The 18,628-nt window shown below is 40.2% G+C and overlaps 1 protein-coding gene across 1 annotated transcript in view; it reads right to left on the reverse strand.

Annotated features, from left to right (window-relative positions):
- Positions 1 to 246: 246 nt before the first annotated feature.
- The window catches only part of LOC143117454 (uncharacterized), a 46,583-nt gene continuing 28,201 nt past the window's right edge, over positions 247 to 18,628 (reverse strand). Inside the window, exons 15-18 of the mRNA XM_076279187.1 lie at positions 14,150 to 14,209; positions 13,783 to 14,006; positions 12,990 to 13,079; positions 247 to 629 (exon numbers count right to left, since the gene is read on the reverse strand). Coding sequence (XP_076135302.1) covers positions 247 to 629; positions 12,990 to 13,079; positions 13,783 to 14,006; positions 14,150 to 14,209 — 757 coding nt within the window. The remainder of the gene's footprint in view (positions 630 to 12,989; positions 13,080 to 13,782; positions 14,007 to 14,149; positions 14,210 to 18,628) is intronic.

Below are 18,628 nucleotides of genomic sequence, written 5' to 3' on the forward strand. Positions count from 1 at the left end.
TTCATTTGTAAGAATTCTTCCAGTTTCTGTCTCTTCCCCTCCTCCTCCTTCAACGTTCTTTTTAGCTGGTCATGCAGGCCATGGGAAAAGGAATAACCCATGTTCTTCCTCAGTAACACCTCTATCTTCTCCAGCAGCTCCCTCACCTGTTGGTGCCATTCTGGATTTCTGTTATTAAAGATGTGATATCTTCCACCAACACTTTTCACCAGAGTCTGTAGTCCAGAACTTTCATGCAGAAACTCCTCAACTGATTCTCCTTTCATCTGGTCTCCTCCAGTGAACAATGGTGAACTTCAGGGCATCCTCACCAAAACTGTTCTGGATCCACTTTACTTCATTGCTGTCTTCTTCTGTGAATCTACCCAGGGGAATCACCAATAAGAAAACATGGGGTGCTTCATTTTCTAAAAGCCATTCACATTCCCTTGTGATGCCTGGTGTGTCAATTACAGTGATGTTTCTTCCTTCCACAACTCCACTTTGACTCTTGCAGTATTTGGTTACTGGTAAAGCAGATGCTTCAGATTTAAATGCCTCTCTGCCCAGGATGGTGTTTCCTGATGCACTCTTCCCTGCTCCAGTCTTCCCCAATAGCATCACTCTCAGCTGTGGAAGTTCAACAGGACCTGTGAGAACATGGTGATGATGAAATGCAAGTGTCATAGAAGTCAGACTGTGGTTCATACCGCTTACTGTACAGGAACAGTTCGCTAGGCTGGAGCTCAAATTCCAAATCAAATATTAAACATTAAAAATTCACAGTCAAACGGGCTTGTCACAATTCTTTTTTAAAGCCTCAATTCCCTTTGCCAGGGATTAGGAAAAAAGCATGACTATAGACAAAATCAGATGCAGTCACTTTATATCAGAAAAACACACAGCACCCTCATCCTGACATACAGTAGACACCTTGACTTCAATAGCACAGTCAGCTATGGAAGCATATGTGTAGCTTTATTCAAATGAGAATGCAATCTGCAATATGCAATTCAAAAAGACATTACATTATGCAATTGCCAATTCATTATGCAATTTAATATTGCAATTTGCAATAATTTCCAACAAATTGTATTTTAATCTGCAAAGTGACAATGTAATCCTGAAATCAATTTGAATAATTTTGGTTAAAAAATATACATGGATTGAATTGCATTCCATTTTGCCATGGTACTTCAGTCTCAAAATTCAAATGGCAATTCATTTTGCATTTCAATTTTCAATATTCAGTTTCATCATTTACCTGTCAATTCGTTTTGCAATTTAATATTCAAAGTGCAATGTAGGATTGCAAAACTGAAAATGCCAGCCTGAAAACAATTTGGATTATTTTGGGCAAAACGATTTGCCATCGCTTTGAGGCATTTTATTCAAATGGAAAAGAAATAGCGCCCCCCGTGATTGCATTGCACTTTGCCACGCTCTTTGTGTTACAAAATTCAAATGGGAATTCGATCTGCAATCTGTCAAGTCACTCGTCAAGGCGGGAACTAGGCTACGTCACTTCCGTGTTTACGTCTTACCCAGTTAACGTTTGCACACAGCTTCCATGTTCAGCCCTAGTAACTGGGTCATTCCATGGCAGGTCAACAGATTCCATGGCAAAATAACAGTTTAAGCTTATGTCTAATTTATTTTATGGGATATGGGAGGCTTAAAAAACAGGGTCATTAGTCTGATAAAATGCAGTTTTAACTCACTAAGTTCCTTGGGCCATTACTTTTTAACAATTCAAGCTACAGTGGGCAGTGCCTCGACTTGGCCAGCCTCCCTCGCGGTCCGCGCGCGGGATCACGCGACTTTAATTTGTATTTTTCCAGTGACGCTGCAACGACGCTGCAACAACCCAAACAACCGGCAGATGTCTCAAGTGAGCAGGGTGTCTCGTAAAAAGAAATGGAGCCTGGAAAACCCTACACAGACTTCACTACAAACTTTAGAAGACTGGTTTAGAAATAATTTAATAGCCAGAAATATGCCTGCCCTGCCCTAATAAAGACATATTTGGTTAACTGCGAGTGAATCCCGTTTGCAGCCGTAGAAGAAACGCAGGACAAATTAAACATTCTGGTTTTCTCTGAGTGCAACGATGATAGACAGACATCATTTGGACAAAATATAGAGCATATTAATGTCCGTTGCTCAGCCAAATGCCTTCCTGTTAAGTCCTGTTATCACGGAGTTACAGGCGATAAACGATTTTTGATGGTCACAAGTTTACTTCAGCGGTTTATTTTTTTGATTATTTAAGAGTGTTTTTCATTTAAAGGTTTGACTTTGTGCTTATTCAGTAGAGCATTTAGTGCTCTCCCCAATCTCAGACGTTCACATTGCATGTTTGTTTGTAATGGATGCAACCGCGAGATACGCTTGTCATAGGCGCCAATACCGTGGGTGGTCCGGCGCTCGAGCACCCACGGAAAACATTGACCACCCACGTGTGCCAGCTTACAGTCCCGGCTAAATTTACATTAATTTAAAATCAAACATCGCAGTTAATGTTAAATTCAGTGAAAATAATGTGATTGGCTATGTTGCTGTCAATCCCCTACTCCCAGTGATGCCATTAACGCATTACTTAGTAACGCGTTAGTCTATTTTGACCACTTTTTTCAGTAATGAGTAATCTAACGCGCTACTATTTACAAACCAGTAATCAGATTAAAGTTACTTATCTAAGTTACTGTGCGTTACTATTTTTGTAATTTTCCTTAGTAAAAAGATATATTCTTTGCTTTCTTCTTGTCTTGGGGATTAATGTCATGTAGGCTATGCTCACGTTTTCAGCATGAGCACAATTCACGTGTAAAACCACGCAGTGACACAAACGTAAACAACAATGGAGAGAGATGCACATTTCATCAGTCATTACTTTGAGTTTGTGTCAGCTAAACATGACAACATTAAGGTACATTTTACATTCTGTGCTGGCGACAAAGTGTTGTCTAGCTAGACATCCCAAGTCTCCCGAAGTTTTGGGAGTCTCCCACATATTGATAGCGGCTTCCTGACGCCCGCAAATTACATAAAATCTCCCGGAACCTAGAGCGAACAAGAGCACGCAAGCCAGACCGGACTTCAAATCAAAGATTCTAGAATCTTTGCTTCAAATCGCGTGTGCATAGCTTAATGCGCACACAACGGAGAGGGAGAGAGAGAGGAGTGGTGCGTTTGTGCCTGAAGCGCATCCAAGACAGAGAGCATCCTGGTCTGTTTTGCTAAATCAACTAATCCGTTTTCAGTGTAAGTGCTTATATCTCTTTTCTCCCAAACATAATTAATCAGTTCAGTCAGTGTATCTAGGAAGCGTCATGGCAGCGTCAGTGCCCCTCAAAAAGGAAGATTTAAGACCCATTTCACATCAGACTACACGAAAGTGTACCCAATTGTCTCAAAAGATTAAAACATAATGATCATCTTGCACACTGCACTGTTTGTAACAGCAACTTTAGCATTGCTCACGGCGGGTTAAATGATTGCAAAAGACTTGTTGAGGTGAGTTTAACAAGTGTAATTTCATTTGCATATTATTCAGGCCTATAGGCTACAAGATGGCTAGTTGCCAAGGCTACATGAAAAAAAATCTACATATTTTACTATAACAGTTTCTATCAGTAGGCCTTCCTTATTTGGTGTACTTAGACATTATTGAACAAACATCTGAATTTCAGTATCTAAGTAGGTTAGGTTGGGATGTCTGCTATACATTGCTGTTAAAATGCACTTCCAGTATATTGAGTATTGACAAAACCGTTATCATTTTTATGTTGAGGCGTTGGGGGTGTTGTCGGCAGCTGCTGAAAGTAACTAATAAAGTAACTTGTAATCTAACTTAGTTACTTTTAAAATCAAGTAATCAGTAAAGTAACTAAGTTACTTTTTAAAGGAGTAATCAGTAATCAGTAATCAGATTACTTTTTCAATGTAACTGTGGCAACACTGCTTGGCATGAAACGGCCACCGTAGGAGTTAAAATGCTTTCGGAATGGGAGGGGCTAGAAAGTAATATTCAGTTGGTTGTCGTATAGAATTTCACCGCTAGATGGGAGAAGTTCTTACACAAGGTAGCTTTAACATCTTTCCTCCGCCATTGGAGTCTATGGCAGCCCATAGAACCGTCTGGTGAAAAGTTGGGAAATTTGGCACACTAATTAGGCTGAATCTCATGATTAATTTCACCAAGTTTCAAGCCCGCAAGTGCTCTAGCGCCACCAACAGGCCAAAGTTGGACATGCGTTCACGCATGTAACTTCTGACCCGTATGCCCGATTTTGGAAAATGTGGAATCCCTGGACCAGGCCGAGTTCAACGCACCCTATGACGTCATTTTCCGCCATGATGGATTTTACGCCATATTGGATTTTAGTGAAGGTGAAACTAAAACTTCACAGGTCACATATTTTGTCCAATCGTCACCAAACTTGACATACATGATCTTCAGACCAAGCCTAACAAAAGTTATTCCTTTTCGTCTTCGGAACTCAAACCGTTTGCCCGTAACCGCCAATCGAAATATGCGGCGAAGCCGCCAAACAGGAAGTGAGCTCATATCTCAGCAACCCATTCATCTATCATAACCAAACTTAGTACATGGACTCAGGACCCCATCAGGGGGAAGCTCAAGAAATCTGGTGACCTTTGACCTCTAGGGGGCGCTGTAATAAAGAAACATGCTTTTTGGCCTGTAGCTGCTGATGTGCTTAGAATTAAAATGCACTAGTGGTGTGTGCTAATACTGTTGGAGGTCCTTAGGCCGACCCAAGCCAACTTGTGATGTCATCGTAATTGATTCGGCCGCCATATTGGATTTAATCAAAAACACGTACGAATTTTCACAGGTCACAAATTTCAGCGGATCCTCACCAAAATTGGCATAGACCATCTTCAGACCATGCATTATCAGTGGATCGCTTTTTGGAACGATTGACAGTAGCATTCGGCTGTAACAGCCAATCGAAATTTCTGGCGAAGCCGCCAAACAGGAAGTGAGCTAATATCTCAGCAACCCTTGCATGTATCAAAGCCAAACTGGGTGCATGGACTCAGGACCCAATCAGGGGGACACTCAATAAATCTGGTGACCTTTGACCTCTAGGGGGCGCTGTAATTAAGAAACATGCCTTTTGGCCTGTAGCTACTGTTGTGTTTGGAATTAAAGGGACACCAGGCAAGCCTGATGCTTTTTCTCTACGAAACTCCCCCTCGCTCGGTCTAAAGCTCTTTTCCTTTTCTTTGCATCTTCCGTCAAGGGTTTTCGCTGCTTATTTGCCGGCTCTGCCATTATACACACGTTTGCAACAATCGCTAGCGTTTCGTTAGCCTCCCTCTGTGCTGTGGATGCAGGATGGAAACTGAAACTGCTTCGGTCGCCGGGTACGATACACTGAACTTGCAAGCGGGATATTCTTCCTACAGGCAGTAGGGGCGGGCGAGAGAGTCTTCATTCGCCATGTAATGAGTCATTTAACCATATACCGACTTACGAAGATGAGTAATTAACACAAAAACGTTGCCTGGTGTCCCTTTAAAATGTACTAGCTGCAATTAGCAATATTGCATTTTGATCTGTAGTTGCGATGTGTTTTATCGATCTTTTATTTTTGGATGTGAAACTGATGACAACATGTTCCATCCAGTTCATTCTAATGCGTGTGTGGTAGGGCGGGACAGGACGGGCAGGGGTGATTAGGTGGGGGGGCTGGCTGGCGGAGGCGGTGGCAATACTCAGCCATACAAAATCAGTTATGTTTGATGTGACACTTGTTGAAAGTGTTGATCACGTGTGTCTGCTGAGTTCTATCTTGTCGCCGTGGCTACTCCGGCCTATTCTGTTGGGTTGGGTGGAAGGTGTTAATAGACGTAGCCTACAGTGGACTAGGGCTGTCAAAATTGCTCAAAAATGACGTTCGAATATCCCCTCTAAAATAAACACATGTATTCGAATATATTGGAATATCTAGGCTATATTATTTGCGCATTATGTCAGTGATGCGCATCATGTCATCTGTTTTTAACTTTTTGTATGGTTATTGCTTGACAGGGGGGATCCCAAGCAGCTTTCAGCCAAGGCTACTTTGAGAACATTTCCTAATTCACCCGACACTGATATTCAAAATGTTGAAACTATTTCGGCATAGCCTATAAGCAGTTTAATTATGACCGCCGCGCAGCGAAGCGGTCATATAGGTTTAGTCAGATTTTTTTTTCTTTTCTTTTTCGCAAGTCCAAATTTCCGTCAAGGATTCCCGGGACACTGAAAGACCCGGGTACACGAAACTTGGTGGGCATGTAAACCCACATGGATAGCATGGAACCATCGTTTTTCGTTTTGATCTGTAGCCCCCCCCCCCCTCCGCTGGACTGAACCCCCCGAAAGGAGGGTAGGGCAGACACTATGGCAAGCGATTTTAACATTTTCCCGCTAGACTGGATATGTATTGCAGATATCTGTAATTCAGTTTTGCCTAGTCAAAACGAACATTTTAGATATCCGCAGTTGAATTCTTCCTATCCATAATTGTCATTTCAGATATCCACAAAGACATTCTTCCTAGGACAAATGACGCCACATTTGCCATTCATTTCTATGGGGTTTATCATTACGGATATCTACAATTCAGTTGCAGATATCCACTATGTGAATTACGGATATCTGCAATTGAATTTTAGATATCTTTAATTCCAGTTAGAGATATCTACAATTTGATTCTGACTAGTCATAACTCCAGTTGAAGATACCTTTAATTCACTTCAATTCAAGATATCTACATGTTCCTTTTCAGATATCTTGAATTAAGTTTTGACTAGGCGAAATGACATTGTAGATATCTGTAAATGGAATTTTCACTAGTCAAAATGACGTTGTAGATATCTCAAACTGGAGTTAGGGATAGTCATAATTTGATTGTAGATATCTATTATCAAGTTATAGATATCTTGAATGAGTTTTGATTAGAGATATCTGAAATTGGAGATATCTATAACTTTCATTCTGCCTAGTCAAAATGTAATTATAGATATCTTGAATTAGAGTTTTGACTAGGCGAAATGACGTTAGAGATATCTGTATTGCTATGCAAATTAGGCCCGCATCCCACTTTAGGCGGGAGAAGAGCGTGTTGTTGTTCAAATCACATAGCACCTGTTAACTGTTAACTTTGTAATTAGCACTAATTAGCACCATGTCAGAGCAGCCAGAGGTCGAAGGAGTTTTTAATCGTCTTTTTAATGCTGCAGCCTATGCAAGACAGGAGCTGGCAGCAAGAATTGATGATTCAATGTTGCTTTGATTTTTTCGATTACAGCCAACACCATTATGAATGGAATTTCCTGTAGATGGTGCTGGTGCTAGTAGCCTAGGCCTACTAATTTATGTAGGCTACGACATTACAGCCTACTTATTCTTCTTCCATTCATAGAAACAAGGAAATAAGCCCACTTTTTCTTCGATTATGTTGGGGAGGGGAAATTAGCTGACAGAATGTCTAAGTAGATGGCTCTAGCCTAGAAATCTAGACGGGCTCTGCTACGGAACTAAAGAGCAACGTCTTGCACAATAATTTGCACTAGTCATAATGACGTTTGAGATATCTTCACCTTTCATTCTGCCTAGTCAAAACTGAATTAAAGATATCTGCAATTGCCATTTAAGATGTGTGACGAGTTGAATGTTGTTTTCAATGACGTGAGGACAGATATCTGTAATTTAGTTTTGCCTAGTTAAAACTAAATTACAGATATCTCTATCTGACGTTTCGACTAGTCACAATTACGTTACAGATATCTTGAATGACAATTCCAACTATCCAAAATGTAATTGCGACTAGTCAGAAAGACGTTGTTGATATCTACAATGTTAATTCCAGATAGTCAAACTTAGCGGGTAAATGATAAAATCGCTTGCCATACAGACACAGTTTTCTGTGAATATCTCGAGAACCGTAGGGTTTAGGAGGACCATTTTTTTTTTTTGTATGTTGATCTCAAAGGGCCATGTCAACCCATTCCATAACCACTCATTTCCTGTATAGCGCCACCTAGTTAAACACAAAAATGTAAAAATGAGGTGTTGTAATCACAGGTATCTGTGACCTAACATAGTCAAAACGAAATTGGAAGTGTAGGATCATTATAACACCCTCTGAACGCATGCCAAGTTTCGTGGAATTCCGTTCATGGGGGGCCACACAATAAATTAATTTATGTTACTATACACCAACTGGCCTGTAGGTGGCAGAGACAGTTTTCTGTGAATATCTCGAGAACCGTAGGGCCTAGGAGGTCCACCTTTTTTTGTATGTTGTTCTTAAGGGGGCATGTCAACCCATCCCATTACCACTTATTTCATGTATAGCGCCACCTAGTTAAAAATTAAAAAGCAAAAAATTAAGCGTTTTCATCACAATATCTGTGGCTGACATGGTCAAAACTGTACGAAATTGAAAGTGTAGGATCATTATGACACCCTCCGAAAGCATGCCAAGTTTTGTGAACTTTCGTTCATGGGGGGCCTTACAATAAAATAATTTATGTGTACATTTAGTGACCGTACACCAACAAGGATTCCTGAGACACTGAAAGACCGGGTTACACGAAACTTGGTGGGCATGTAACCCCACATGGATATCATGGAACCATCGTTTTTCGTTTTGATCTGTAGCCCCCCCGCTGGACTGGACCCCCCAAAAGGAGGGTAGGGCAGACACCGTTTTCTTTGAATATCTTGAGAACCGTAGGGCCTAGGATGACCAATTTTTTCCATATGTTTGCCTCCAGGGGTCATGTTAACCCATTCCATATGCACACATGTGCATAAACAGATACAAACGCACACACAAACATTCACAGTAATCATACATATGACTCACACAGTAGACATATGTACGCATGCATGCACATGCACAAGCAGACACAGACGCAGGCACACACACAAGCACGCACACACACACACACACACATAAACATAAACATGTACTGTACACGCACACATGCACACAATTCAAGAATTTCTCAGAATTATGAACAGGCAAGATGGGGGTGGGGTTGTATAAAATGAATTTTACATGTGAAATCTATGAACTAATCATGTTTTGGTACTTGTTGTCTAGCAGATACCAGTGAGAATTGAGTGTGGATAATGCAATTTAGTGAGACAGAATCATATAGGCCTTTCAGCGTGATTTTTGTGGAAAAAATGTGCTGGACTGGGCGGCGGTCATATTTTGTACCGCTCTGCGGTACATCTAGTTATAGGCTACATTTGCAAATTATCACCAAAGGTCAGTATGAAGGCTTTAGTAGGCTATTTAAGCTACAAAGAACTGCAGCATTGCCAGGAAGACTATAGGACCCTTGCCTAGGAGCGAAATAAACTAGATGTACCGCATAGCGGTACAAAATATGACCACCGCTCAGTCCTGTACATCCATTCCGCGAAAATAAATCATATTAATGAATTTGTCTCCATCTTCTACTCCATCACCCACTCTTGAAACTTTTGTGAATGCTTGTTTGGAATGTGTGTTTGCACACATTCCGCACACAAAGTAGCCTACTGGGGCTGCAAAGGTGAATAGATTTGTTTCTGGGCCAAAACATTTGTAGCATTGTTATAAAACCTTTAAAATCTCTAAACAATCGCAAGTAGGGCAGTTCATCACAGTCCATCCATTGCAACTGGACTGATGAAAGGTACACCTGTAGGCTACATTGTATTTGGGAAAAGCAGAAGGTAGCAGCATAATGTATTTATTTATTTATTATTAAACAAAACAATCCCTGTCAGTTCCATGCAGTTTTCAACAGCTATCAAGAAGAGAGGTCATGTCATGGATTTTTGTGAATGTTTCTTCTTCTACATATGCATAAGTTTAGTCATCTAGTTCAAATGATATTCAGCTTTATTGTCAATGCACAAATTAAATACCAGTAGTCTAAAACAAAATGCCGTTTTACCCAGACATGTCCAAAAGGGCCTTCATGAAATGCGTTGCGAGACTGTTCATACACATTTTAACGGGCAAAGTTGAAGAGCTACTGTCCGTTATTGTTTGTGCAAATAATATGCTGATTCATGTTCCTTTGCATTTTGCAACTATGAGGTCCATGGTTAAGCTCAATCTTTCGACGCAATCTTTTGATTTTCACCCAGCCTAGTCCATGGTAGGCGCCCGATAGAAATATTGTTTAATTTTGCGATTGAGATATCCACGCACTGGCGCCCCCCCTGCGACGTGTTCGCCCCCCGGTTTTAGAGCTATTCTAAATGCAAAAATGCATAGAGGGAGTTATGACAAAACCGTGACTGTTAACAAACTATAAGCTATATAAGGTAGGCCCTATGCTAGGCCTATTACACAACACTGTCACTAGGCTATGCTGGCGACCCAAATAAAATCTCCTTTGGAACCAATGGCTTACACCTTACAGTATCAAGCTGCCACCTCTTGGGAAAAGTAATAGTTTTGCATATCAGTAGTAATACATTTCACGTAGCTGTGTGAATCACGGAAAGGGCGAATGAAGTGGACACTTCTAAATGGACCCAACCCACTGTCAAGGTCTGTGGCTAAAGCAGCCATAATGAAAGCGTTATCATTGTTTGGATACTTCACACACACGTGTTTTTTAATCGCATAGACTACAACTACCAAGCTGGAATCAAAGCACATCGACTCCCCTCTCACACCCTAAACACGCACTTCGAACAAACAAAAAGCGCCTCAGTCTCACGGAATAGCCATAGGCAAAACTGTATCTGACCGGTGTAACGTTGGTACTAAATCATCCATCGCAAAGAATGATTTTTGTAGCACGTGCAACAAATATGTGTAGGTACAGCCCTGCCCTGAATACATCTCAACGTGCACTCTAAAACATCTGGTTTAAATGGAGATGTAGATCACGGGTGCGTTAATAAATCTACATAGCGGCGAGTTGACACAAATTATTTACTTTGACGAATTTATGTAGTTTCAGTTACTTTACTTTGAGCCATGCTCTTACTTACTTGAATCACCTTTGAAAATAGAGGATTGAAGTAGCCTATATGGGTATTTGGGAATGAACGTTGACTCAGATGCTTTTTGAGACCTTGAGCAGAAATGTCCCAGCCCGGTGTTTAGGATGCATCATAGACAGGTTATCTTTTGGTAGCCTATATATTTTCCATTAAAAAACCATCACGTAGCGAACGTGTTGTGGCTAACTCACTTAGCTCCTGTTAGTAGCCTAGGTTATGGTCATAAGCAAAAGAGATGACAGTCGAAAGATACAATTAGTGCTGTTATCGATTTGCTTGGTAGCCTATAAACGCATTTATGGTTTTCTACAAATACATCAATAATCAAATTGGCCTCCATCACTGAACCATGCTAACGGTAACATTATTTTACCTACGTTCTGCTATTGATAGGATTAACGTAGCCTACCTGCAGTAAAAAACAATCATGTCCGATAAACATTCTCAGATTTATTTCGGCTTCAAGAGGAAATGGGAATTACATGTCATGCAGAAATCATCCTACCCTTAGACGTTCTCTGCAGTAAACTACTGTAGCCTACAGTCTTGTCCTTGTAGGAAGCGTGTCTTTCCAACCCACTTTAGATTAACTTCCAACAAAATTACGTCTCACTGCAACGATGCGCCATCTAGTGGACAAACGTCTACTTATCGCCAATACTGGAAATGCAGCCATGATGATGATGAATATTTATTTTGGCTTTCTTTTAATCCTACTGAATTTGTAATTATGTATCGGCCGTTCTAATACCGATAGTATGTGGGTGCCTGTGTGTGTGTGTGTGTGCATGTGTATATGTGTGCACCACCATCTACAGGCCAATGAGTGTACAGTCACTAAATGTACACATAACTTAATTTTTTAGACCCCCCCATGGATGAAATTCTACGAAACTTGGCATACCCCCAGAGAATGTCAGGTTAATCATACACATAAAATTTGGTGCAGTTCTGAATGTCTTTACTGAAGAGAGGGGCGATTAAAGCAGAATGATATTGCATTTTCATTTTTTACCGGGGGGGTGCAAATCACAAATGAGTGATTATGGGCTAGGTTGATGTGGGCCCTTGAGACCAACATACCATAAAAATGTCTTCATCCTCGGTGCCACGGTTCAGGTAGTTATTTAGGAAAAACTGCATTTTTTGGGTTTCGGGGGGCCCAGCGCGGAGGGGGAGTGGCCCCCGGGGACCAAACGAAATGTTTCCGTAAAAGTCTAGTGGGGCTACATACCCACCAAATTTCATGTGCCCCGGTGTTTCGGTGCCCCGGGTATCGTTGACCAAAATTTCAGGAAGTAGATGACGGGAAAAAAAAGAAACTTTGACAATCCCTATATGACCGCTTCGCTAGCTTCGCTAGCAGCGGTCATAATAAATATCATTATATTGTACTCATGAATCTATCCTTGTATCTTTTATAGCCTACAGTATGACAGTGACAATGATTTTGAAGCTTGTACCCATAGGCTAGCCATTTATTTCATATTGCGCGCACTTTTAAAAAACATTTTTTAATGTATTGGGAGTTGGGGGCCTGTGCCCCAGCAAAGCTCTAGGTCTAGAATCGCCCCTGTGTAGATATATGATTATTTGTTTTTTTGTTTCTTATTAATTATTAGTCAGATATTCCATGTGACAGAACAACTGCATATTGGTTATGGATGTCACACATGAAACAGTGCTGCAGAAACACAAAAATATGACTTTGACATGAGTAGGCTTTCGTTTGAGTTCCTGGTCATATCTAGTGCACGATGGGAGATAATTAAATGGAATCTAGTTGCAGTCTTGTGATCAGTGACCCTGCATGATCTCTAGTTGTTGCAAAATCAGTCTGTGACTAGTCTGTGACTTAAAAACTCTATGACTTATCTTTAGATGTGAGAGGGTCTGAGACTGTATTTTTTTTAAAAATCTTTCCCAAACCTCTTACAGTATTTCGGTGTAAGGATGGCATACAATGTACCTTCAGAGTGGGGAAATTGGTGGTAGACATGCCAGGACAACCACCCATGCACCAGGACACTCAGAATCATCAGCAACATCCATGCAGTACCTGAATTTACAGTGAATAGAAAAATACATAAATAAAACATGTTATTGTAATATGTTTGGGGTGTCCACAGTTGATTAAACTGACAAATACACATTTAAAGAAGCCCTATGCAACAATTTTAGCAAAAATGACCTTAATTATGCAGGTTGAGAGTCGTTCTGATGGTTCTACAACACTTTCTGGGTTGTTTGGTGGGTGCTTCGTCTCCCTCTATCGCTTCTCCACGGAAAAAACGAATATACAACTTTCTGAACCCGGACCGGGTAAATCCGGATGTAACTCGGCGGAAGTATCCAATCGCGCCTCGAAAATGTAGTCAGATTGTAGTTTCTAAGAAGACTGCAAAACGGACACCGACTTGGCTTTGTTGCTGTTGAAATTGTAAGTAGCCTACCCTTGGGTGAACTTCGTTTTTGTAATTTAGTTTGATAGTCTCTTGAGCAATGTGTTTGCTCGACCGTTTTATTGTGAGCCCTGTATGTGTTTAGCTTGGTTTCTTGATGGCTAGCTCGCTAGCTAGTGGGGGTATAGCGTAGCACTAAGCTGCAGGGGGAGCTATGTCGTGAAAAATGCGAGCCCAAATCCGGCGAAAACCCAGAAACAGCGAAGGAATAACCAGACCTGCATAGGGCTTCTTTAATGCAATACACATAATCACCACTTAGTCATTACAAAAGGACGATAAAGAGGCAACATATTTTACCTGATCTGCTCCATTGAAGTGAAATGACTTTTTCTAGAGACACTTTTGGTTTCTGATTGTGTCTGACTAGTTTATGTGGAGTAAATGCTGGTGTCTTGTAGTGGTCTGCCAGATGAGTCACACAGTAGGAGGCTTTGCAAGTTGTACAATATTTTGCAGCATTGTTGAGATTCCCAATGCATATGTCACATTTGTCTCTGAATTTGATATCATCAAACTGATCACTATAAATTAAAATGTAAGTGTTGTCAGTTTTAATAGCTTTAAGGTCTAAATTCAATCATAAATTGTATAAATGGTAATGCAATAAAAATATTCATACACAATAATAACGACTAAAATATAGTAGAACATTAGTTTAACCTACTGTTCATCACTGTCTTCATTGAAGCTGGGGACAGTTTCTTCTGATCTGTCACTTTCACTGCTAATCCAGACACCAAAAAAGAAAGTATCAATGGTTAGAGCTCAAAGAAGAAATAAACTAGCAAATAAGGACATACATACATATTGGTGCTGTCCGATGAAAACCATGTAGCTCCATTTTTCTGATAGAGTTTTTACGACAGATACAGTATAATGTCCGAGTTTGCCTCCGTAATTGTAAGATTTGGGTATTAAATTGACCAATGAAAAGATGTGAAATCCCGCCATCTGATTTTCTAGTATCTCCATTTGATGTCAGAGCTGTCCATCAAGCCACCTATCTCCTGCTGTGGTGGAAACTAATTAGTCTCACATTTTTTTCTCAGAAAGACTCTCTAGAAGCTACATCATAGGATTTTTTGCTTTAAGGCCTGTTGCTACAGTATGCATCTTCCAGTGGTAGCAGTATTGAGCCAAATTGGTCATAATTGCTTGCTTGCACAAAATGCACAGAAGACACATGCACAACAAGTCCACTGGCCACTACCGGAGCTTACAGATGCTAAAAAACTTCAGCAATTTTTGTGTTATTTACTGTCAATAAACTACTGGTTTGACAGATGTCTTACAGCATTTTCTTTACTCAAAATACAGTAATTTTTATCGAGGGTTACGTGCAGTCAAGCAACGTCTCTGACTAACATTTGCCATTATAGGCATAATAGTGTAGCCTATTTGTTGGCGATTCATTGCATTTATCTCACATGTTTTTGTGAGAAGAAATTGCGGGATGTATTTAAGATGTATTTAATTTTGCAAAAAAGAATTCCGAACGCACAAAGCTGCACATGGCCATTCATGATGTGAAAAACTGTAAAATAAACATGTAAAGTCTGGTCAAATGTGATTTATATCATGACACATACTAGCACATACTAGTGTATGACGACACTCAAAGTTACTGTACCAACTTTGATGACACCATGTTTAATTACTTTAAAATGGCATGCTTTTTTCCATTTTCTGAAAAGTTACCGTTTTGGACATACGTCCAAACGTCCAAAGTTCCATCGGAAAAGCGACGATATTCAATTTATATATATATGAAAATGCAATCTTTCATAAAATTTCCACACCCTTGTTTGGGGCTGCAACAATGAATCAATCAAATTTAATAAATGTTGAACTGTTTTGTTATTCAAAATCAGGAAATTTGCCTGAGTAAAATTTACTGAAATTGAGTAAAATTTTACTCTGCCAGATTTTGGTCCTTCATTTGGTCTCTCTCTGAACAGAGTCTTAGCGATCAGAAATGTCTGGTCAGAGACGCAAAGTTTAAAGATGTTTAAGGTGTGTCCAGTCCACATTCGCTAATTTAATGATTTTGTGATCAAACACTGAGTGCCTTGTTCAAAAGGTTTATTCTTATTTTTCTTAACCATCCTAATTGTGTTCGTTTCATGTTTACTAGTTTTGTGTTCCCGGTCAAAATAACTGCTGCATTATTGCTTGTAAATCCATAGTAACACATATATTATCACTTAATGTTGTGATAGACCGTTGTATTAACTTTTGTTCTATTGGATATAACCAGTGTTGAACTTCCATTTGCTATTTATGGCCTGATTATATTGGGGAAAGGTTACAGTGGGGGCTGGCATAGAAGCAAAGAGGGGGAGTGAGTACAGAGTACAAAGTACAGAGACAATGACAGTAGACTATTTTATTCTTAACATCCAGTTGTGGTTGTTTTAAGTTCAACAGCTTTCATACTCAAGTCAAATGAAAAATGGCTTGTAATTTTGAAATCCCTTTTCAAATGTGGATTTGGAGCATTGCCATTGGCTATTCAACAGGAAGTGCCAGAACAGTCTCAAAAGTATCCGTATACTTGTAGAAAATACTTGTGCAGCGGCAGAGATTCGTAATGGCAGAATAGCTTTGTAATTCAAAGACAAGCAACTGTGGAAGGTTTAGTACCTGTGGAATATACAGTATTTGTAAGTGAAGGACATATACTTAAAATCGTTATAAATAAAATGTTATTATTTTTTTTATTTTTTGCATGGCCAATTTTCCATCAAGGATTCCTGGGACACTGAAAGACCGGGGTACACAAAACTTGGTGGGCATGTAGCCCCACATGGATAGCATAGAACCATCGTTTATGTTTTATCTGTAGGGTTTACCTAGTTAAAAACAAAAAAGTAAAAATTAGATGTTGTAATCGCAGGTATCTGTGACCTAACATGGTCAAAACTGCACAAAATTAGCAGTGTAGGATCATTATGACACCCTCTGAATGCACGCCATGTTTCGTGGAATTCCGTTCATGGGGGGCCATACAATAAATAAATTTATGTTACTTTACACCAACTGGCCGGACACAGTTATCTCTGAATATCTCGAGAACCGTAGGGACTAGGAGGACCACCTTTTTTTTGTATATTGGTCTTAAGGGGACATGTCAACCCATCCCATTACCACTTATTTCATGTATAGCGCCACCTAGTTAAAAATTAACAAGCAAAAAATTAGGTTTTGTAATCTGAATATCTCTGGCTGACATGGTCAAAACTGCACAAAATTGACAGTGTAGGATCATTATGACACCTTCCGAATGCATGCCAAGTTTCGTGGACTTTCATGCATGGGGGGCCATACAATAAATTCATCGATGTGTACATTTAGTGACCGTACACCAACAGAGATTCTGTAAATATCTTGAAAACCGTAGGGCCTAGGATGATTTTTTGCGTATGTTTGCCCCCAGGGGTCATGTTAACCCATTCCATATGCACACATGTGTATAAACAGATATTCACACACACACACACACACACATACATTCACAGTTATCATACGTATGACACATACACACACAGCAGACATACGTATGCATGCATGCACATGCGCACACACACACACACACACACACACACGCACACACACACACACACACACACACACACACACACACACACACATACACACACACACACAAACATAAACATGTACACACACACACATGCACACAATTCAATAATTTCTCAGAATTATGAACAGGCAAGATGGGGATGGGGTTGTATAAAATGTATTTTACATGTGAAATCTATGAACTAATCATGTTTTGGTACTTGTTGTCTAGCAGATACCAGTGAGAATTGAGTGTGCATAATGCAATTCAGTGAGACAGTTAGAATCCTATATGCCTTTCACCTTTTGTTTTTAGCCAGCAGCCAGACCAGCAGATACCCTAACTTTGCTGAATTACTGAAGCTAAGCGGGCTTAGCTAGTACTTGGATAAGAAACCTACTTGGAAAGTGGTGTTGGTGGCTGGCCAGTAGGTGGCCCTCTTCCCTGTGGCCAAAATCCACCAAATAAATATCAATCCTAATGTCCTATTGCAGTGACAGGGACACTGTACTGCAGGAGATGTTTTCCTTTGCATGCATGTTAAATTGAGGTCCTGACTCACCATGGTTGTCAAGACACACACACATGCACACACACACATAAAAACACACACACACACACAAAGACACGTAAACACACACACACTAGACATGCACACACACATACATGCACACACATGACGTGCACACACACGCACACAAACACATACTGTAAACACATATACACACACACACATGCACCCATACAAACACACCTACATACAAAAACCCACGCACACACACACACACAAATCACACATACACAAAAACAACCACACACTTTGCACACACTCAATTACAAACACACAAAAACGGAACAAAGTAGGAAATGAACACAATTTGACAAGTGTGACTTCTTTTTGTGGAAAAAATGTGCTGGACTGGGCGGCGGTCATATTTTGTACCGCTCTGCGGTACATCTAGTTATTATTATTATTATTATATTATTATTTTTATTTTTATTATTACATGCCATTACATTGTTTTTATAACCAAATTCATTGAAAACACCTTTGAATATGTTAATAAGTAAAAGGCTATCACAATTAAAACGATAACCGCATGGTATTAGGCAGACAATATGTTGTGTTTGCTAGCAAATGTTCCACCAATGTTACCACCAATGTTCCCACACACATGCATGCATGCACACACAGAAGCACACACACCCACACACACACACATAAAGTACACACACGTACACCCACTCACAGAGACACACACTCACAGACACACACACACACACACACACACAGTATACACACGTACACCCACTCACAGACACACACACTCACAGACACACACACACACACACACACACACACACACACACACAGTATATGTTGTCAGTTCATGTTGTCATGTTGCCACTTGCACGTTTGAACCACCAATGTTCGCACACATAGGCATTCACACACAGAAACACACCCACCCACACACACACAAACAGACACACACACACACACCCTCTCTCTCTCTCTCACACACACACACACACACACACACACACACAAAATACACACAC

Source organism: Alosa pseudoharengus, unplaced genomic scaffold, assembly GCF_046254945.1.
Source record: "Alosa pseudoharengus isolate Yale_2024_CS ecotype anadromous, Long Island Sound unplaced genomic scaffold, YU_APseudo_1.1 YU_APseudo_1.1_scf_1, whole genome shotgun sequence".
NCBI lineage: Eukaryota > Metazoa > Chordata > Actinopteri > Clupeiformes > Clupeidae > Alosa > Alosa pseudoharengus.